At 42.4% G+C, this 23,051-nt stretch overlaps 1 protein-coding gene across 1 annotated transcript in view; it reads left to right on the top strand.

Moving 5' to 3' along the window:
* zgc:171482 (zinc finger protein) overlaps positions 1-23,051 on the top strand; it is a 59,292-nt gene that overhangs the window by 14,933 nt on the left and 21,308 nt on the right. The window contains exons 2-5 of the mRNA XM_059359899.1: positions 894-1,010; positions 4,349-4,441; positions 14,009-14,186; positions 18,477-18,734. Coding sequence (XP_059215882.1) covers positions 900-1,010; positions 4,349-4,441; positions 14,009-14,186; positions 18,477-18,734 — 640 coding nt within the window. The 5' untranslated portion in view covers positions 894-899. The remainder of the gene's footprint in view (positions 1-893; positions 1,011-4,348; positions 4,442-14,008; positions 14,187-18,476; positions 18,735-23,051) is intronic.

A 23,051-nucleotide genomic window follows, 5' to 3' on the forward strand; every position in this document is an offset into this window, starting at 1 on the left:
TGTGTTGCTGGATTGAAGATGTGTGTGAAACATTCATTTTTTAGAATTTGTGGCTTCTTTGCATCAACATCCATTATTGTAGTACTGTCTATGGTCATGGGTACAAACCATCCCGGACAGACATTAATGTAAACTGCAACTGGTTAGTGAAGACAACGAGGCAAGTAATTATGGCTTCATTTGTATTACTGAAGGCAGAGAAGCAAAGGGTCTCATGTCCTGCTTCATCACTGTTCAACTCAAAAGGTTAATGATGTTGTTTTTTACTACACTACATTTATTTGTTTAATTTTGAAGTTATATTGCAGATTGTAATTTAACTTATATAATACATACACTCATAAATGTGATGCAGTTCTGTAACTCCCAACAATGCATTATGTGGTTAAGATTAGGACCGACTTGAACAACTACAACAGCAGCATGCTTTATTTACACATTTCTGTATGAATAATGCAACACTTTGAAAAGCCTTCACAATAAGTACAAATACTTTTGATAATTTAATACTTCTTTGCAATGGAATACATTCATGAAATATTTTCTTCCCCTAAGATTATCAGGAGAACAATACCTAAGGTAATATATATTTAAAAGTTTATTGCCAAGTAAATTGCAGAAACTCAAGCAGAGCCTCAGGCCACTGTTTTCAAGACTGGAGCCAAAATCACCCATGAGTGGATGTTCTGACAGAGAGGATCAACATATATTTGGGTTGAACTGTCATGATGAATCAGTCATTCTGAAGGAAAAATATTTCTAAACTGAGATGAGATACACGAATGCTCATGCACCTCTAACACTCACTGTAAGGTTCACTGACATTTTATTCCGTTATGCATTTGAATCATATTCATATTTGCGTATGTTTGGGCGTGTGTGTTTTTGTGTAGTCTCAGATGAAGATGAAGTCTGCGGGCATCGTGGATGGAGGCTTGTTCACAGAGAGCTATTGTAACATCTGCAATGCCCAGCTCATCTCCGAGTCCCAGCGCACCGCTCACTATGAGGTGAGTCCATCCCTGCTTATACTAAAATGTGCTCTCAAAACAAGCTAAAAAAATGTTGCTACCATCCCTGCTTTGACGAGCAGATTCCTGCACTCTGCTTCAGCCTTATTTGTACCAATTTGTGCTTGTGCCGTTCAAAACAGTGCTCATCCATTATACATAGACTTAATGCAGCATGGTAATGCTCGTCACTTGCACACAAACAAACACGCACACACTTTTTGTTTTAATGTAGTCTACCTCTCAGCAGAATAAAAGTAATTTAATGAATGGCCATTCAATAATCAGCCCTGTGCATTATTTAACTAGGATGCATGTGTGCGTGTGTGTGTGTGTGTGTACATCCACACGTGCGCCTGCGTACACAAACTGCTTTGAGGTCGTCCTTGATTACAAGACACAATTGGGATTAACAAGCAGACTAATGAGGACAAGACCCTTATCTGGAGAGAATTAAGCAAGGACAGCGTGTATTTGTCTGCACGCATATGTCCCGACCACATTCACTTGAAAGTAATCTATTTCTGTCTCAACCGAATGACAGAAGCCTTGAGTTGTGCAGAGAAATGGGTTAGCTGAGTCAGTGCTTTTCCTCAGTGTCGCCCTTTACAAAAGGCCTCTGTAGAGGTCAGTAGATCAAGGAGACAAGGCAAGAATAATTTGGAGGCGCAGAGTTTCTGCTAGATTCAGAGGACAGAGACTAGGGATGTGGGTAATTAGTCCACTAGTTGATTAAATGTTGCTATTCTAGGCACCAGAGATACTGGTCTTATTATTAAAAAATATCATTTTTTGATTAATGTAAACCCTTAAATTACATATTGAGATATGCTGCCACCTGACCCTGATCCTTCCCTGCAGCAGCGGTGGCCCTTTGCTTTGATCTGAATTTATCAGCTGCTTCAGAGTCACTTCCACCTTAAACCATTCTCCCTATCCCCACCTTCCACTACCTCCTCTTTCTAAAATAGTGGCTATAGTCAGCTTGGTTCTCTCCTGTTCAACTGGACCGTCCAGCTAGACTGGTCTCCCTCAAAAACAAATATAGGTCATTTGTACAAGCAGCAAAATACGACCCATATATACATTTTAGACTGATCTCTGCTGCTCTCTAGTGGGTGTAGTAGTAATGATTGACGGCGATGCGCGGTTTAAATGGCGGAATTCACACTTGGGCCAGGTGGGAGGGTCCAACAAACGTTAGACTTTCATCCAGAAGAATGGGGTTTGTGTCCCATGTGAACAATGTGAATTAAAAATCACTGAACTTCCATGGCTCACTCTTTGTAGAACACGTTTTTACGTAACTATGTCACTTCGGTAGTCACATCACCCTCGTAACTACTTTACTTTCTGCATTTATATTGATGTATTTGCTTTTTAAACTGTCTTTTATCATCTAAACCTCGATCAGTGGTTTTGTACCATCAATTCAACATAACTGCAGCCTGACTAACAACCGTTAACCGTACATGTATCTATAATGATGCGCGTGCGATCTTTAGAATGATCCTTTCCGATCTGTACCGTGAGCCGCAAAACACTCATATGGGTCGTTATGGATGGTACAAACCACCTATTCTGTCATTAAGGTTGGAGATATTGTCAGTCCAGCAGCACCCTGAAACTAGCTTACTAGCAAGAGAGGTTCCGGACCTAGGCTAGCAATGACAGGCTAGATCTTTTAATTAATTTAAAAACATTACTGTAATGTACGTTTTAGTAAAGCCCCCGCTGTAGAAATACGCATCAGCCACCCCTGTCTACAAGTGTACACCAACATACGGGGATAATGTAACAGACATTTGTTGTTTTTAGTTTTTCTCTAACCTGTCGATCTTCTCCCAATTGATTTGACACTTAAAAAAAAAAGAAGTAAAACCAGAAAGTAGAGACAGAGAGACATGCACAGTCCATTAGAGGAGGGTGTGCACTGAGGGTCAGTGCCAAGTAACCATGGTGACACAAGGCCTAGCTTTTAGCCCATATCCCAGAGCCATCAACTGCATGACCATTTATACACCTATAAACACAAGGCTACACACAAACACACAAACACACACACACACACACACACACATACAAGCACTGACAAAATGCATTACAGCAGTCTGACAAGTGAGGAGGCATGTGAGGTAGAGGAGGGGGGCTCTCTTGTCCCGGGGGGGAGAGGATCCAATCTAAGCACTGGAGCAGCAAGTACAGTGACTTGTCAGAGTCTCCAATTCACTCTATTTGTGTCCTGTTCAGCCATGACATGCACATAACTTATGAGTACTTTTTATTCTACATAACATTATCCATATGATCTGTGGAAACAGCAAAGTGGTTCTCATCCATCTGAACATATTCGACACGTTTATTCACATCATCAATCCAAAGTTTCCCATTTTTCTCCCTCTGCTTTTTGCAGAACCACAATCTCGACTATCCCTGCACTCAATAATGTGCATTTGACTTAATATGTGGCAGCATGAGACACAATCTCTTCTGCAGTGTCAACACTTGCTTCTGGAAAATTATACCGGTAGTGGAATTTATAGATAATAACAGTTATTATATAGTGGAAGAGAGTGAAGGTCACGGCCGATAGATATAGATGATATGTATGGAGCAAGATAACGGTGTTAACCTTGTATACAAACACACAGAGCTGTCTAAACACATACACATGCTCTAATCTTTACCCTGCAGTGTATCCAGTGATTTTCATTGTTCTGCATTAAAGTGACAGTTAGCAGCTTCAAGGACGGCTCACTGTCCTTTCAGATAACACTTCGGTTTATTTCTGCTTATTACAGACAAGAACACCTACAGACAGGTGGGGAGAAAATACAACAATAACAAATGAGTAAACAGCAACAACTTTTAACAGTACAGATGCTTTTCCAGGCTTAAATATCACACAGGGTAATTTTAATCTATAATCTGCTTTAAAGATAAATAACCTTAAGGTTTTAGATTGTTAAGCCACCACAATATTGTTTCTATTTTACTGTAATTTAGTTTAACAAATTATTCCCTCCCTCCCTGAAGCATGTCACAGTGCCAGTGTGCACAAGTAAAGAGTCTTTAACTCCCCACTACTTCCCCTTCCCCAACATCTTACTCAGGGCTCCCAGAAAGCTGAGGCTGGCCCAGGCCATTAGTCACCTAGCCGAGGGCAAAATGTCTGCTAGCATCATCAGCTGAAACAGAGATAAAAGCTTGGAAGGAGTAGCCAAGGTGGAGTGACAGTCATTGATTTCTTTCCACTTGGCTCACTTGATAAAATAAAACTCAGTTCACTGGCTGACACTGTCTCTCTCTTTCTCTCTTTCTCTCTTTCTCTCTCTCAGAGTAAGAAACATGCCAACAAGGTACGTCTGTTCTACATGCTTCACCCTGAAGATGGAGGACCACCTTCCAAGAGACTGCGGCCAGATAACCCAGTACGCTCCCACCGAGTGTGTGTTTATGTGTCTGTCTTGCATGACAAACAATGAGATTTTATCAACTCAAATTTATACTTTCTTACTTGATGCTGACTTTTAAGCTTTTAAGATTGATTGAATTTGCCGTTAAGTCTCATTCCTGGGTCTTCACATACCGATGCTTTGGTTTGGTAGACGGGCCAAACCACCAACTAAAAGTGTTGATATTTGACAACCTGGGATTGAAACTCCACAGAAAAACTATCTTTCTCCAGAATTGCGTACTGCACCTTTGATTTATTAAATAACTCAAAGATGTATCTGTTCTTGCAGTGTCATCATTACGGATGGGCATCATAGGATTTTATTGATAACGATATTGATAACGATACTTATCAGTACTCTTATTGATACAACTCTACATAATTTAGTCCCAAAAAAAATTCAAAAGACATCAAAAGACTCAACAGTTATTAGCAGCTTTTAATTTATTTTTCCCTGGCAGCTTCATCATTGTAAGGGGGACTATAAGAAATTTGAAAATGACTTAAGTGTATGTATTTGGTGGGGCTCTGCAGATCCTCAGATAAGAAATTTTACATTTCTCAATTAAATGCAATTTCCCATAATTGTGGACAATTCTTACCATTTATTTACCATTATTATTTAACCATGTTTGATGCTCTCCACATTGATTTTTCATTCATTTGGCTTAGGTGCTGCCCGAAACAGTTGAGGTGCTGCGCCTAAGCCTTATAATGGCAGGGAAACCCTGTATGATACAAATAGCAGCATTATTTGTCCAGGAGCTTTTCAATATTTCAGTGCTGGCCAGTCAGGAACCGGCTCTCCATACCCATAGCTAGTTGTCACACACTGAGGTAACATTAAAGATGTTTGTGGAAGGACAATTATTTGCATGCTGAAATGTGTGAATCCTGACTATGTTTTCATATGTCTAGATGACAAAAAACCTGACTTGACTTGCCTTGGACTAATCCTTTCCTGGGCTCTCCACTCTCAGGCTTGGCTATTATAACTAAGCACTCATGGGAATATTTGTTGGATCTGTTGTGTGCAGTTGTGCGCTATAATTCTCCTAAGAGAGGTTATGCCTCAGCTGTGGTGTTTCTGGCAAGATTTAGTGGAGGCAGGCGCCACCAAGCAGCTCTATATCGGACCATTGCAGGCTATGGCTAGGGAGGTCAGTGCACTGCCGGTGTTTGTGTGTCAGTGTGTGTGTGTACTGTAGGTGGGCCATTGTGTTTGTATATTTCTAGGACCCTGCGCTGCAATTGTACCGGATGCTGAGGTTGCATTTGCGTCCACAGTAAATTGTTGGGCTTCGAGCATGAAGCACGACTGCTATTTAGCGGCTGATTAAATTTTGATTTTGTATTTGTGGGTCTTTCTGTGAGCATGCATCTGTTTGTGTGTGTCTGTGAAAAGAAATGTGAATGTTATAGACTATTGTGAATAGGGAGCTTTACTATTGGACATTGTGTGCCCCATTTATCCGGCAAGCCTATAAGTCCCACATGGACTAACACACACATACACACACACACAATACATACAGTACACACTTTGACGACACAGCTGGTGGAAAAATAAAGCTTATCAAACTAACTGACAAATCTAGCTGTGCCAGAGAAAGAGAGGGAGAGAGAGGAGAGGAGAGGAGAGGAAGAAATGGAGCATCTCCAAAAACGTGGCCGTGCCACAGCCAAGACCCTGAGCTGGAGAGTAGGGCCAATTAGCTCTGTACGGCACTGACCCTCTGTCCTCCACTTACACAAAATTCATCATTTGAAAACTGGAAAAACTCAAATGTTTGCAAATGTAAGTGATTTCAGGTCGCACTTGACTGAGCAATGAGCAATGCAATGTTTAAAACCCTGACAAATAATGTTTGAGGCTACAAGCAATCCAAACAGATTAAAGTCATTTCAGTTCTTATCAACTAATTCCAACATGTCTAACACATGATGACAGATCTGTTTCAAAAATCAGGAGCCAGAAAAAACAAAGGAAATAGTAGATATCTTTTTTAGTCTTTTTAGACCAATAACAAGCATGCCGCAGTACCAGCCTACTGTATTAGACACACATTTATAGATTTGTTCTCTGTTGGTATGTCTGACCTTGAGTCTTTTTATGTTTTACTAACCCAAAATGCATCGTGTTCGTGGATGGGTTTGTTGCCTCAGTCACATGTTTTTTGCCTTGAGGCTCCATCCTCTCACCATTTCCTTCATGCATATAGTATATATCCACAGTCTCATAGTTATATAAGCCTAAATTGTGAGAACTATCCTAGATGATCTGTCATTACCATTTTTATCCCCATCAGAAATGAATCAGTCCTAAACAATACGGCATTAAGGGCCCGCTTATGTTGATAAAGAACTAGTTTATTGACATGTTGTCCAACCAGGTTTACAGCTGTTCCTTACAGCCACTCTCAAAGGCAATGTGACAAGGTGGGACCCAAATTGAACAAACAAATACCTATTCTTACCCCAGATTACAAATGAGTTCCACAGAACTTCTGCTCTGTTGTGAAAGAACTCAAAGAGAAGGCAAAACTGTCTATCAAGCGTTGAAATCCAAATTTCAATAACAACATGACTCAAAAATCATCATGTACTTGTATCATGTATTTGGAGAATCCTGCCACCCTTACTAAATATTCAAAGAAAGATCGATCAAATTCTAGAGCCATAATAAAAAGAGAAGTTACTATTAGAAAGCAATCTCCTGCCAAGAGTTAAACATAGGCAGGTGCCCCCCTCAGCCAACTGGTCCTGATGCTGGCTGACTTCCACCTTCTGACATCACAAACCGCAGCCAGCCTCAGAGCACTTACACACAGAAGATAAGACCTAACCAAATTAGAACTAAAGAAAAAGAGAAAACTACAGCACTTACGGGAATGATATTACATCACAAATTAGAAACATGTTTGGCCGTAAACAGACAGGATACTTTGGCAGACTACCTAACCACTGATAAGACTGATAAGAACCTGAGAAAGAGTGACCACAGTCTGCACACAGATGGAGCTTGCTGCCCAGTGAGGACAGGCTGCACTTATGATGAAGGATGATTATGATGAAGGAGCTATAGAGACTAAATGACACTTTCTAACTCACTGTCAAATCAACAGAAATATTAGGGAGGAACTCCAAAATCTGATCTCCGAAGTCTGACAGTGAGGGAGAAATCACTCATTATTCTTGGGTGCGGTTAGGAATGTGCAGTGTCGCTGCTAAATTTGTCACAACAAAAGAGGCAACAAGTAAGATGTACTTGTACCATATTCTGAAAAGCACTCTTTTCTATATTACTTATATTATCTTTTTCATTCTTTATTTTCATTCATTTTATTCATTGTCTTTCAACTGGAGTGAGAGGAGTAACATATTCTCATTAACAAGTTTGTATGTTTTCTGACAAAAACATATGGTTCATATGATATCCACCATAATAATGTTGCTGTTTGAAACTTGTTATGACACAGATCCACTTAAGATCCATGCAACAAACCATGTATTTAAGTTCGGGATAAGAGAACAGAGTAGGCTTCAAATAACATCTTGTGGAAAGAACTACGACAGCAATGTAGAAACATGAGAAAATAAATTTCCAGTAGGACACAAACACCTGTTAACTAGGCCAAAGTCCTGGGTTTGTGCCTTCCACGTTCCCTCCCACATGTCTGTATGCTACATAAACACAATTTTGTGTAGCTCAAAAACTTTGAATAGCTACAAAATTAAAAAGAAAAAAAAAAAGTGTTTTTGTAGGAATAATTTTAAACCATCCAAGAGAACAACCTGCTTGAGAGAGCTAGCTAAGTTTGAGCCTTGATCTTTCCCACCTCTGCACACCTGGACAATAGCTGCATGAAGCAGGTTTGTCAGCATGGGAAACCTCTCAGAAATGTAAGTTGTGGTGGGAGGTGGCTTTCCAAAGCTATTCCGATTAATTAAAATTACTATTGAAACGGGTATGTGCTATTATGTGTCTCACTCAACCAGCTGAACCATGTTTCTTAACACAAGCTGTACAATAAGATGTAAAAAGGTAATACACGTGCACCACGCTGCATGAAACATGTCAAGGGCACATGGGTTTACAAACACACTCACACATACTGTCGAAACACACACACCTGCGTCTCCATCTGTCTCCCTAAGTGAATAAGACATGACTCAGCCCCTCCTGGCTTTCACCTCATATGGGACACCGAATACACACAAACCATGTGCACACACACGTACACACTCACCTCATCTGCCATACTGTAACGTACTGTGAGCACCACAGCTCGCAATTTGTTCATAACCTTTCACGCAGAGATGTGACATTGATTATCTGACAATGCAGGAAAAAGTGATGTGAGATGAACTCTTCTCCAGAGACATTCTCACCATTCAATTTGGGATAAACTTTTCTTCTTTCATCTTTTTTTTCTCCCAGGGGAAGTTTTGCACATATTTTCTTTGCACTTCATCTTAGTGTTTTTGGCCCTCTGTTCTCGCACCGATTGAAACGGTGCAGTCCAATGGGATCTGCAGAAAAGGATTTTCGCAGAGTGAATGAAATGCCAGTGTCTACCCAGTGTAAAATGCCATGCCTTGAGGTTTGTGTGTTTGTGTGTAGGTGAAAGTGTTTGTCACAGAACAAACATAGAGAAAGTAGGTCGTAAAGGTGCTCCCAGATGAAAGGGGAGGAGACTTTATCCTTTTTTCTCCCCTATTCTCCACCCTGCTCTTTCTCTATCTGTGCAGTTTTCTACCTGCACAAAGGGCAAGAGATAACAAAATGCTTTTTTTTCACGCCTTTTATTCTTCTCTAATGCTATATTTGCACTGTCGGTCCTTTCAATTTACACTTTCAGCGCTTCTTCAAACTCCAAATGAGAGCGTCTGTTTCCCTGTGCTGCTCCATGTGTATATTTAGCAATGTTTCCCACAGCGCCTCGACACAGAGCAGGGGGAGAAGTAAGGAGGAGCAGAGAGAAAGCAAAACAGAAGGAGAGGAAGATTAACACAGCTAATTAGGAGTCTATTGTTAGGTGTATGAGCAGGATGAAGCCACCCAAACACTAAATATTCTGCGATACAGGCATCACTGTCAGGCAGCGGATAAACACGCATACATGCAGCAGAAACAGAAACACACTCGACAATTAGGTCGCATGCAAATCAGTCTCAACAGATGTGTGACAGGTAGAGAGAGAGAGGGACAAAATACAGAGAGGATAGAAATGAGCGAAGGTAGGAATCTGGAAATCAAAAACGAAGCAACGGAAAGGTTGATGACTTTCGGCGGAGATAGACGATGGAGGAAAACAGTGAGTCAGAGATGCTGTTTATTGTTTAAAGTGGTTCAGTGGAGTGGCAGCTGTAATGAGCTGACAATTATTAACATGTCAGTCACCCACACACTTGAGATTGTTTAAAACTTTCCCCGCACTGTCACTAAATCCCTCGTGTAACAACTGTCATTGAGCGACAGATTTTGCGCTGCCTTCTTCTTTGAAGAAGATGCCTCTTTGTGTTTCAGTCCCATCTCTGTCGACTGATCCTTTTACTTTCCAGTGTGTTTTGACAGGTGAGACCACTGCAGGCTGCCACAGAGAATCATCTCAGCCTCTTTGTCCAAAGTCAAATAGACATGCAGTTGTGGGACAATGGCTCTCTGCGGTTGAGTTTCCTCATCCTGGTACAACGAGATTTGGGTAGAACAAGATCTCAGCAGCGCTGCCCATGGGAGGGGAGAAGTAGACAAAGTAGGCGAGGGGGGAAGTGGAGGGAAAGAACAATAGGATGAACAGTGGAAGAGACAAGAGGAGGAGCAGAAAGTACACATTAGAGAGGAGGTGGAACAGAACAAGGAGAGATGGTAATGAGGAAGCAGGGGAAATGTAGGTGAGAGGGATGGATGGAGTGAGGAAGGGAGGAAAAACTTTCTTTGAGAGGAGAGGAGAGGAGAGGAGAGGAGAGGAGAGAGGAGAGGAGAGGATAGGAGAGGAGAGGAGAGGAGAGGAGAGGAGACTTGTCCTCATGTGTTCTCACTGTCTCTCATGATACAATCATGAATAAAGATCATGAGATAAATATAGAAAAGCTGTTTTTACTTCACATACAAACACATTCACACCTAAAACAAATCTGCACATGTTTCCATTCTCTTCCTTGGCAACGTGAGACAATGCTTCATGTGCTAATAAAGCACAACAAAATGAATTTGTACCAACCGAGAAGGAGACGGAAATTGAGTTACTGGTAGAGTTGGGAGAGGGGGGTAGGACAGTTCAGAGCAAGCCTTTAACATGATCACAGCAGGGACAGACACGGGGGAGGAGAGGAGTCAAGGCGGTGGAGAAGGAGGAGGAGAGGGGGTAGTGAGGGCCTGCCAATACAGATAAATATTTCATCCCACAACACGGAGAGTCACTGAGACTGGTGCCCAGAGGAAGGAGGGGGGGGGGGGGGGGTGCATGGAGAGAGGGAGAGAGTGGAGGCAAGGCAAAAAGACAAAAAGCAAGAGAAGAAGAGAGTGAGAGAGAAAAAACAGAGAGGAGAAGAAAAAAGAAAGAGAAGGATGGGACAGCTGAGAGACAAAGCTACGCCTGGGAGGTAAAGGTGTCCTTAACTCTCACATTGACTGTCCATGATGTTTACCAGGGCTGACACACACACACACACACACACACACACAGCACACACACACACAGCACACACCCACCCACACACACACACACACACACACACACACACACACACACAAAGACACATAGCACACACCCACACACTTAGATATGGTGTCGCAGACACTTTTCTATTATTGTCCTCCATCTCGCACAGAAGGAGGTTTCTCTCCTTCGACTCGGCTTGACACCTGGACGAGAGAGAGCGCTGGTGTGAAAGTAAGATAGAAAGAGAGGGAGAGATGTGCAAACAAACAGAAAGAGAGTTCAAAAGACTCAGAGACAGACTTAAAGAGAATTAAAGCCTGGATGAACAGACAGTGAGAAGGTGGAGGTTCAGTATGAGCAGCGAGAAGAACAAAGAAACTGGGGAAAACACTGTGAAAGTGGAGAATTTAAAAGGTCGCACCGAGAGTGTGAAATATTGCTGCTCTTTGAAGACATATTTGATGTTTTTTTAATTCATATATTTAAGTATGTGGGCTTCCAAACTTCACACCCATATGTGATTGTTTACAGAAAAATCTCATTCCAAAGCATTTTATTTTTACTTTTGTCTTATTTCATGTGCTTCCATTCAGCCACGAGAGCATTACTAAGGCCAGGGACTGATATTGGATGATAAAACCTCACAGCAGGGATAGACAGACATTATTATTTTTAACCACTGGCCCCAGTAGTCACCAAGCCTCTAAAGTTGGTGGCCTAAGTACATTTTAGGTGGCCCAAATGTTAATGTATGGAACATTACAGAAGAAGGTTTATAGCCCCTAGGCAACAACAATACACATGCAGTAAAATCGTAGAGGAATTTAAAACATAATAAAGTCATAAAGACTTGCATTGTGGTCCTTGAATGGTTGGCTTGGCAACTCATGAGTCACTTACATATAAAAAACAAACATATTCAATATACAACATATAATATAAACAGTATATTCATTCAAAGAACATTGATATTTTATGACTGCTTCTCAGCAGTTTCTCAGCCAGTCTTGACTGCTACTTTGAAAGAGTTTACAGTGGCTATTGATTCTATTCAATAGCTGCTGAGTACAATCAGGTATTTTCCCCCTGATGCACTCCTGAACCTACAGGGGACAAAACTGGTTGCATTGGCTCTAGTGGCATATCCATTGGTATCCCACACAAGACTAAAATCATTTTGTAGGTACTTGGGAACAGAGTCAGGCAACTCAACTGCTCAACTGTAACACTTCAATAAATGAAAAGGCATTAACGGAATAAAAAAAATGTATTTCATTTGAAAACTCAAGTATATTTCTTTGTCTGAGGTTGAGACCTTGACTGATAACTGAAGTACATCACTGATGAGGGCTGCTAACGAGTGCTCGCAGGCGGCGTCGTGACTGTAAAGAAAGTCGAGGGCGGCTAAGGACTAGCCGAATGCTAACTCATTATCAACTACCACTACACAGATTTTTTTGTGTGGCATGTTCTCATGTGAACAATATGGACAACCTGTGGCTGCAGATCACTCATAAATGGATTCACGGAAACATGGTCGCAACAACTGCTTTCCAGATAGCAGCATTGAGCTAACAGGACCATGCGTCCTCCGGTCCTGTCTCAAGAGAGACCTGATAAAACCTGGTGCGCACAAGAGGATACCTGTAGGGGTATTTGCTACAGAGTAAGTTTTTGTGGCCATGTGCCATGTGTGCATGAATCATGTCAAACCCTGCAGAGTGTCCTAATCTGACCCAAAGGTGTTGGATGGGGACCAGGTCAGGACTTTATACAGGCAGTCAAGCCCTTTATCATCAAACTCAGAAAAGCAGGACTTTCTAATAACCTTGCTTCATATGGGGACAGGAAAAGGCTCTTTCCCAACTGTTGCCAAAAAAGTTGGCAGCACAGGACAGTATATTATTCTGTCCTGGAGTATCTCAATTTCCCTTCAGTTCCCTTGGAACTACAAGGGGCTTAAGCCAAATCATGGAAAACACTAAAATATGTAGACACATACTTAAAGAGTCTGTCTGTGTATGCAGATCTTTGTTCTGTGATTATTCCCCTTCTCCGTTTAGTTCAACACAGTTTTGGCCAGTAGTTTTGTGATGTCTTTTTCAAAGTTTCTGAAGGGTTAATTCACAGATTTTCTCAATTTTTAAACATAAGGGCAAGTTTACAGAGTAAGCGTAGACAGAGTACCATAATCTCATCAATCGTTACTGGCAATTTTAGATGATTTCTAAAAAGTACTGGGTCGGTGTCATTTTCCTGACATGCAGGCTCCAGTATATTTTGGTTTTTCCTTAAGTTTTGTTAGTTTTTCTCCACTGAAACAAGCTGAAAAAGCTGGAGGGGAAAAGGAATATTGCTTTTATTCCGTGTGTGTGTGTGTGTGTGTGTGTGTGTGTGTACATGTGTGGGATCTTGTGTATTTACATGTTTGTACAATTGTGTCAATCAGGCAGTTGGTCTTTTTGTTTGTGTTCCCTCTCTCCCGCGGGGAGCAACTCCCCCTCCTCATTAGTAATGAACCAGCAGCGGTGAAAGGGCCAAGCCACAGTCTCAGCCCAGAGAGACAGATGAATATTTGATCAGCCTTCTCTTTGCTTTTGTGTATGTGCGCGTGTGTGTGCGTGAGTGTGTGTGAAACAGACAAAGCCCATGAGGTCAGTGCAAAGTGTACAACTTTCCATTCCTCATCTCCCCCTGCCTCTTCTCTCCTTTTCTCACCTTCACCTCTCTCTGCCTCTCTTTTCACATCATTTCTTTCTTCACCTCCACCAATCCCTTCCTCTTCACCTCCCTCAACCTCTCCTCCTCTGTGGTCCATTTTTGTCTCAACACCACCACCACTCTTTAACCATCTCTCCCCTCTTCTCCTCCTGTAGGACTGTGCAGAGACAGAGGTGGACAGGAACAAGTGCTGTACCTTGTGTAACATGTTCTTCACCTCCGCCATTGTGGCCCAGTCGCACTACCAAGGCAAAACTCACGCCAAGAGAGTCCGCCTGGTGCTGGGGGAGCCGCCCAGCCTACCCACAGCTATGACCAGCCCTACAAACACAGGTATCCAACACCATCTGCCTGTCTTGCTATCTGGGTTTGACTCACACAGCCAAACATGCACTGTTGGAGCCATGAATCTTAAAATGTGTTCCAGTTCATTGGACAGCGTGATTATGTATAAAGCCAATGGAAGATGTGAATAAATGCAAGATTTGTGTCATTGGCATGTGTAAAATTCCTCTGAAGCTGTGTTGCAAAAGCCTATAAGCGTTTAGGTTCTCCTGCTTAGCAGTGCCCTGAACTCCATTCAGAAAACAAGCAATTAAAAAGTTGTTTGCTTTTCGTTTTGTGGACAGACTTGACAAAGCATGAAATCAGACTTTTCACAAATCAGCATCATGGTGTGATGGTTCCTGTAACCTTTTGATCCGTTCATTGTTATTTAATCAGGGCACAATCTGTTTATTTTGGGTCCATACCTCTGTAGTAGCAGCAGTCATCCAGACACTTTACCTGAGTTGTGTGTGTGCCTCTGGATGATGTTGTTAATCCAGACACTGCAGCATTTCAGATGTATCTAGGACTTCTACAACTGGTAGAAAGCATTAGAGTTTATTTCAACCAGTGGTTGATAACAGAAAGAAATGGCGGAAAGAAACATTCTTAGAATCTACACTGGCGTTTCTCGTAAGTAACGCAAATAAGGCAAGTTAAGGCAAGTTTATTTGTAAAGCACCTTTCAACAACAGGGCAATTCAAAGTGCTTTACACAAAACATTAAAATCATTCAAAAGAGCCATATATAAAATGACATTCAAATATAAAATTTTTAAGACTGAAAACGAGCTGATAAAATGTTTAGGAAAGAATAAAAAAGTACATTCAAATATAACATTTAAAAATTGAAAGCGAGCTGATAAAATATTTTTTTCAAAACATCAAATATCAAAGGAATAAACGTTACAGTGCAGTAAGGCAGTGGCCAACAGAAAAGTCTTTAGTCTTGATTTAAAAGAGTTGAGAGTTGCAGTAGACCTGCATTTTTCTGGGAGTTTGTTCCAGATATGTGGAGCATGAAAACTGCCTCTCCATGTTTAGTTCTGACTCTAGGAACAAAGAGCAGAGCAGTTCCAGATGATCTGAGATTTCTGGATGGTTCGTAGCTAAGCAGAAGATCAGGAATGTATTTCAGCCCTAAACCATTCAGTGCTTTGTAGACCAACAATAGTATTTTGAAATCAATTCTTTGACAGACAGGAAGCCAGTGTAAGGATCTCAGAACTGGAGTAATATGGTCTACTTTTTTGGACTTAGTAAATAAACAAATTTTTTTTCAAAATGGTCCAGCTGTCAAACTCACATGTTTAGTACAAGGCGAATTTTCTTTGTGTGTGGACAAACCATGACAGTACTTGAGCTGCAATGCTTTCATACTGCTCACAGCAGGCCTGTAGCAGCATAGGCAGTGGAGGGAGTAGTCGAATGCCAGTTGAGTTTTGGGAAACAAAGAGAATATAGTATTATTCTGGTTCTTTGAGCTGGTTGGTCTTCTGTCTGTCTTCTGCCCAGACTTGTAAGTGAAACCTGACACATCACAACTGACTATAAACTGGTGCTTTGGTGATCATCCCTTTCGGCCCAAGCTGATCAATACCTCTATTGGATTCCAATCATGGTGTTTGCACACAGAGCCTGTCCTCCCTGAAGATGAGTGTAATTAACTTGGTGAAAAAAAGCACACTGTCACCTCTGCTCGCACAAGCCCATGTAATCCAGACATCCAGTTCCTGCAACATGTATCACTGGACTGAGAAATATTTTTAGTTCAAAGCACACATTTTTATCAGGAGTGGATTTGGAAAGCTTTAGTCATGCTTCAGTCAAAATGTCTAGCCGGGATATCAGAGGGAAATGTCTGGTAATGCTAACATGCCAGAGGCCCAAGACGTAAAACTTTGAAGGTGAAGTGCACAGAGTCCTGAATTTATAAGGTCTTATGATTAGTAAAAAATCTCTTTAACAAATCAAGACATCCGCAAATTAATATTTTTGTTCATGCTCATGATTGTTTAAGATTAGCATTTTTTAAGTGTCAGTGCTGGCAAGTCGTCTCCAGGGGAGCTTTGCATAATGTGATTCAAATTGGATTCAAAGCGAAAATTCACAGAGCTATAAACACACAATCGCTACAAAATGAGTGTTATAATCAAGCCCCTGAGTGACTTTTGCTTAACTTTGGCCTACTTTGGAAAAGTGTCACTTCTGTACAGCGGCTGCCGTGGAGTTTCTGCGGTTTTGTGACAGTGGGACCTGGAGGAAAAAAAAAAAGAGAACGAGAGCAAGAAGAGTGACCTGAGAGAGAAGAAGAGGATTTCAGGAGAGATTAAAGTCAAAAGTAGCCTTCATGATTGCTCTGAGATGAGCGCTGCACGGAAGATGCACAGCCAAGCTGACAGGCTTGTGCACACGGAAACACACACACACACACAAGCAAGATGACTGATGCATGCACATTCATACTAGACACTCACTTGTATCTGAGGACACATGCACACCACCATACAGTACACATACACAACAGTGAGGAGAGAGACGTAAAGGGCCATGTGTGTTGGAGGAGCAGAAACTGTACCTGTGTTCCCTCCCCTTTCACACATCACACCACACACTCCAACACACCACCTCCTCCTCCTGCACACACACTATCACGCACACACACTCTGTGCCCCACTCCGTGAAAAACACTTACTTCTGCTCCAGTGTGCAGAGATCACAGTCATGGGAAAAGAAAGGGTGGGAAAACAAGGGATGGAGAGGAAAAATACACCCGAGGATCTCTCCCTGTTGCTGCTCACAGCACGTGCTGTTCCTACAGAGCTGTCAGAGCTCAGGAGCTTCACTCATGCACGGGCACACACAAACACGCAGGACTGCCGCGCCAGAGATTTTTAGGACGGCCTCATCTTTGAGATTAATCGCAGGAAAAATGAAATGACAGTAAAAGAGTAACGGGGTTGAGTTTTGTAAGTGAGATGATGGTGTGACAAAGGCAAACACAAGCGGAGGGAATGTGAGTGGGTGTGGTTGGTGAGATGAGCGGAGACACAGCCATAGATACAGTAACTATGTGAACAGAGCCCAAAGACACATCAAGGTATGAGCAGCCAATCAGCACGCAGGGATAGTCAACACAGGCGCACGCACACACACAAAATACATATAAACGAACACACTTCACACTCACGGTCACTGGTCAACACTTCATGCTCTTCATTTGTTATCAGTGAGCTGATGGTTGTTGAGAAAGGAGTGCTATGACTCATTTAGGCTTAAAAGCATGTGTGAGTGGGCTTTTGTCCGCAATATAAAATGTATGAACGTGTTGTATTGTCGCTGTGTAGCCATAGTCATTATAAATCTAGAGTCATTGACACATTGTAGATGGCGAATCGGCACATTTGGACATGCCATCTGGCATTATGAGCTTTCTCACACGATTTGGCTGTGGACCTAACACCCCCTCTCTGTGATCAAATAAACAGTTTGAGCAGAGATGATTTCTTTGGTACACGTACTGTACCTTATACACACACAAGCAGCCTATTCTGGATCTTCATTCATGCACACATACACAAGCTTTCACACATTTTTTCAAGCGTGCATTATACATTCAATCCGCCACCCAAACACCCACATGCACACACAGACACACGTGCAGCCACACGCACATTCGCAGGCTCCGCTGCGTGAGCCACAACCGCGTCCTGTGGACAAGTCAGTGCCTGTTGGCTATTAATGGGCAATCACCATGGTAACCAGTGTCATGTCACGAGTAGCAGGTCACCTGGAAGTCTGCCATTTCTTCCTTTTTCTTTTTTTTTCATTCCCTCACAGAGGAGAGGAGAGGAGAGGAGAGGAGAGGAGAGGAGAGGAGAGGAGAGGAGGATAAAAGGGTTGAAAGATGAGAGAAGAGGATGTAGGTGAAAAAAAGAGGATGAAACAGGAAGGTTCAGACGTACAGTAGATGTGAGTAAAAAGCACTGCAGACTGGTCCCAGGAGTGCAGCTGGCTTCCTCCCGACCCTTGTCTCTGCTCTACAGACGTGGCCTGCAGCAATCTATCGCTCTTTGCTCTCTGTCTCGATCAGCATGATCTAAACCTGGAGCCTTCACGTGTATTTTTAATGTCTGCGTGCATGTGTGAGAATATGAATCCATGACATTTTAATGTTAATGTAATTTCATGAAAATATTTAAATTTGATGTCGTGGTTGCCCTAAAACGTAATTAGCATTTGATTTTAATATGCTCTTTCTCTCTCTCTCTCTTCCTTCTATCTTCTCCCCCCCAGATTCCTCCCCTTCCACCCCGCTGCCGACAGACCCCGCCGCTTGCCCCCCTCCTCCCCCCGACCTGGCTTGGCCCTTGGCGGTGGTCGGCGGGAACGGCGGAAGAGAGGCCGGCAAGTACTGCTGCCTCTGCGGAGCCTGGTTCAACAACCCGCTGATGGCGCAGCAGCACTACGAGGGCAAGAAACACCGCAGGAACGCAGCCAGAGCACGCCTCCTGGAGCAGCTTGCGGGCAGTCTGGATGCCACGGAGAGCACAGGTCAGTCTCTTGGCCCTGAGCCCCACACAAGCGACAAGTGAAGGGCAGCAGGGGTGTTACAACTTTGTACGAGGAAAGACGATAAGGGGGAGATCACATTCAAGATCTGAAGGGGGACTTCTTCATATGCTGTTCAATGTGGTGTACATTTCCCAGATCATATACTGAGGTAAAATTAGTACAGATGGGACAGCAACATGTGTGTTTAGTGACGACTACCTTTCTCCTGCGTCCTTGAATCTTACCTAGCTTTTCTCTCTTCTCCTCTACTGTAAAACTATATATATATATATAAAGAATAAAGAATAAATGACCACAGATGGTTGAAATACCTGCCTATAATTACTTTTACATTTGGATGCAGAGTTATGAAGTTGAATAGTTCTGTAGGGGGTTCATCTTAATAAATAAACTTTCCTGAATTAATGAGGCACTCCACCACTTCTATACAGACACCCTCTCCCCGAACAACGACAGCAGAGGCCATCTGTGCAAACAGCTTATTACAACACATATTTATGTTTAATTTAGGTGGCAGTAATTATGATGGGAGCAAAGGAGGAAGCCAGGTCACTTAGTATAAAGAGTGACAACAGGAGGTGGTCAGAGTGGATAGACGGGTCAACCAAACAGAGGACTTTCACCCAGGAGTCTTTGTGTTTTCCCCTTTGTCTGAAACCAAAAGTCAGTATTAAATTGCTTTAACTTGTGTTCGAGGCCCAATTAGACGCAGATTCCATTTTACTTGTCAGGTGTTACAACATGTTTTGACCAAAAATTAGGTTCCAATTATAAGTCGGGTCTTGTTGATATTGATGCTGTGAAACAGTTCTTTTGAAAAAAATTCTTTGGATGTAGCGTTTGAAAACCTTTTTTAAAAAGCCAGCTGACATTACTTCGAAGCTGCGCAGAACATGCAAACAAATATAAATGTTTAAACCTTTGTCAGTATGGATATGTTACATCATTAGCATTTAGTGGCAGTATCTAGATATTACTTGGGTTTGGAGGCTACAGATTTTTATTAGAAAGTCTACGTTGTGTGTGCCTGTTTATGTGTATTGAACTTACTGACTGTATCTGCACTGGTTGGGGCTCCCACTCTGTCTGATAGACTGCCTGTCACTTAACGAGATAGAAGACAGAGTCAGTGTAGATGTGATGACAGAACACTGAGGCGCCTTCACATCTCGCTTGCATCTCAGTTCCCAGTAACCGTAGGAACACAGATTTTCATTGCTTGACCCCTTACTAAGGACACCAGGGACTAAGTCTTGCTGAGCCCCTGCTGAATCAACTCTCATCAGTACTTTTCAATCAGTCGCCAACTTTATGGAAATGTAATACTAAATAATTAAAGTACTCACTGAAAGGTATGTGCTGGGTAAATAATCTTAAGGGTTGAACCCTGAGCCAGTAAAACGAAAGACTCAGCCATCATTCCAAGCAAAGATGTTCCCCCCTAATTAACTGTTTGTCTCAGTCCAACTGAATTTTTTACACATCTGATTCATCATCTCAGTCTAACCTTTCCATGCAAGTTGTTTGGGGTCACAGTCCCCTCGTGTTACAGCATAGCTTTCACACTTGTTAGTGTTAGTATTGCAATGTGTTAAACTGCCAGAAAAAAAAGTAATGGAACCCCACGCTGCATTTAGTATACTATGGAATAAATACACTCCACAGTGCAGAAGCTCAGGTGATGAAATTATATATACATGCACAGTCTGTGCATATTTATGCTGACAGTTGAAACATGAGTGCCACAAATGAACAACTGAACGGAAATGATTTCTTAATGTACATTATTAACTGGTCAAAACTGAGATCAAATTACAGTTCATAGCAAGTCCTGGGTTTTAATTACTATTGTATACTTCCTCCCCTCTCCCACACAAACACTTCCACTCTCAAATGTAGCGGTAAGAGGACACTGATTCACATGCTCATACACACATTTCTGCCAGAAGGGTATTCTAACGAAATTATTAATAGTCTTTGGCACAGAAAGTGCTTTTCCTTCTCTGGTTCCTATGAGTGATATCATCCTAATGCAGCACGCAGCCTAACATGCAACATGAGTGCCACACAACACCTCTGCTACACACACATTCTAGTTTGACGCACTCTTACCACACACAAACACTGCTATACACACACACACACACACACACACACGCATGCAAATCCTCCGTGAGCCGAAGCCGCGCCGTCCGCTTTGCGCTCCAGGTGCCATGACACAAACCATCATCTCAAGAAGCCAATCATATTAAAAGCATGAGTCATGTTGCCGCCTACACTGGCTCAGAGGCTTTAAGTGGTGTCATGTTGGATATCGTCCTCCATCCACACACTGTGACCCACATCCCACAACCTCTGCTGTTTTTTGGGACATTTTGCCTCCAAATCTCAGCATGTAACCACAGAATAAATGTAAAATTGTACATATATAAAAAAACATAAAAGCTAGATTTTCCTCGTTAAATCAAAGATGTTTGCACTCTGTTAAGAGTGACGCTCCTCTGCAAAATATATTACCCGTCTTCTTTTCAAGGGCAATGAACTGGCCTAAGATTTCTAAGTGAGCTCGCTACTGACATGATCTATTATATGTGCCATCAATCAAGTGTTTGTTCCAGCCTTTAGTCTGAAACAATTTGTTCATCACAGTGCCGCACAACTGTCAGTAGTTCTTCAGTTAGACACATTTCCATTTGTGCAAGATTCTCACATCTGATTGGCTTTTGTCGCCACTTCAAGTGTAAAGTCACAGGTGCGCCGGGTGTAATCTCAGAGGGAGGGTTGAACAAGAGGCGGCAGCTGAGTTAAGAGAGAGAGTAGAAGCGGAGAAGTGAGGAATTATGTCTCAGCCAAGTGCAGATTTGTCCTTTTGTCCTCCTTTTCCAGTGGTTGAACTATTTTCCCTTCACACTCATTGTATTTTTTCCCACCCCCTCTCCTGCTGCTGTACTCAGTCTTGTGTCTCGTTGCTCTGGTTGTTTTGTGTGTAAATGTGTGTGTGCGTGCACCACTAGGGGCTCCGATCTCTCGTCATCTCTCATCAGTCATCCTCATTAGCTCCCCACAAGGCACAGGTGAATTATTTACACACCAATATTTACTCTCCTTCAAAAATATGGCTGCGGAGTCTGCCTCGCCGTATTGTCTAGTTGTGTCCTGTTGATGATACTGACCTTTATGTGTACTTCTCTCTTTGTCTCACCCCTAATTCCCCCCCACCCCCCACTTTCACACTCTCAGAGCCAAAACATATCACAAAATCCCCATGACATTTGTATCGACACCGTTTCTTACTCTTGGATTTTTCTGGTGTAATTGTGCAGACAGGGCACAGGGGACACTGTCGTTATTTTCCACGGCTAGGTGCCAGACAAAATCCTTGGAGATGGATTACGGAGGTGGACGAGGGAGTTGCAGGGAGGGTTGGATTCTGACGAGGGATGGAGCCCGGCTGACTCGGCTGTGTTTTAACATAAATCACAACAGGGGTAGAAACCCCTCAAGACAGAGCCGGCACATTGTCTCCTCTCTCTGGAGACTCAGGAGATAATTAGAAGCAGTGAGATAAGCGTCTAGGGCTGAAGTGTGTGTCTGTGCATGTGTGTGAGGGCCCAAGAGGGAGTGAAGTACCAAAGAAAATTGTGTGTAATTGATGACTGTGCCTTAGTTGGGAGACAGAGCTGACCTCCTCTCCCATGAGGCAGCACTCACTGTGACACAGTCATTGCAAGCAAATCAAGCTTTCATGCACACATCAACATAAGAACCGCATGAACTAGGCCTCAGCATCGAAGCTTAATATGTTTTTAGTATCGACAACAATGTGTCATTTAAGTCCCCCTCCAAATATGTAAAAAGAAAAAGAAATAGGTTTAAGCCCCCAAACTCAGATGAGGAGTTGATGGTGCCACAAAACTGGAGACTACGGACGCTTTCACAACCCAAGTTTAGTCTGTTTTAATCAAACTGAGTTTAAATTCTTGTTAAGGTTCGTTTGGTTGCTTGCGAAAGCTCCAAATCGTACTCTGTTGCACACCAAAGCAACCAGTCCGAGACGGCTTGCAGAGAGGGTCCGCAAGTCGTCTGTGTCTTTCAGCTTCACTCTGTAGGCTACCGAATTTGTCAGTGCAGAATTATTAACATATTGCTCAAAATAGCAGATTGTGGTAGGAGCACATCAAGGCTCGCCTTCTCTGCTGTCTGATCACAGCACATCGTCTGTAGAAATAATGGATCAAAACATTATTTATGACCCGCAGCCTCAACAGGAGCTCGTTCTGAGCGTTTCTCTCCAGA

Source organism: Centropristis striata, chromosome 20 (genome assembly GCF_030273125.1).
Source record: "Centropristis striata isolate RG_2023a ecotype Rhode Island chromosome 20, C.striata_1.0, whole genome shotgun sequence".
Taxonomy (NCBI): Eukaryota; Metazoa; Chordata; class Actinopteri; order Perciformes; family Serranidae; genus Centropristis; species Centropristis striata.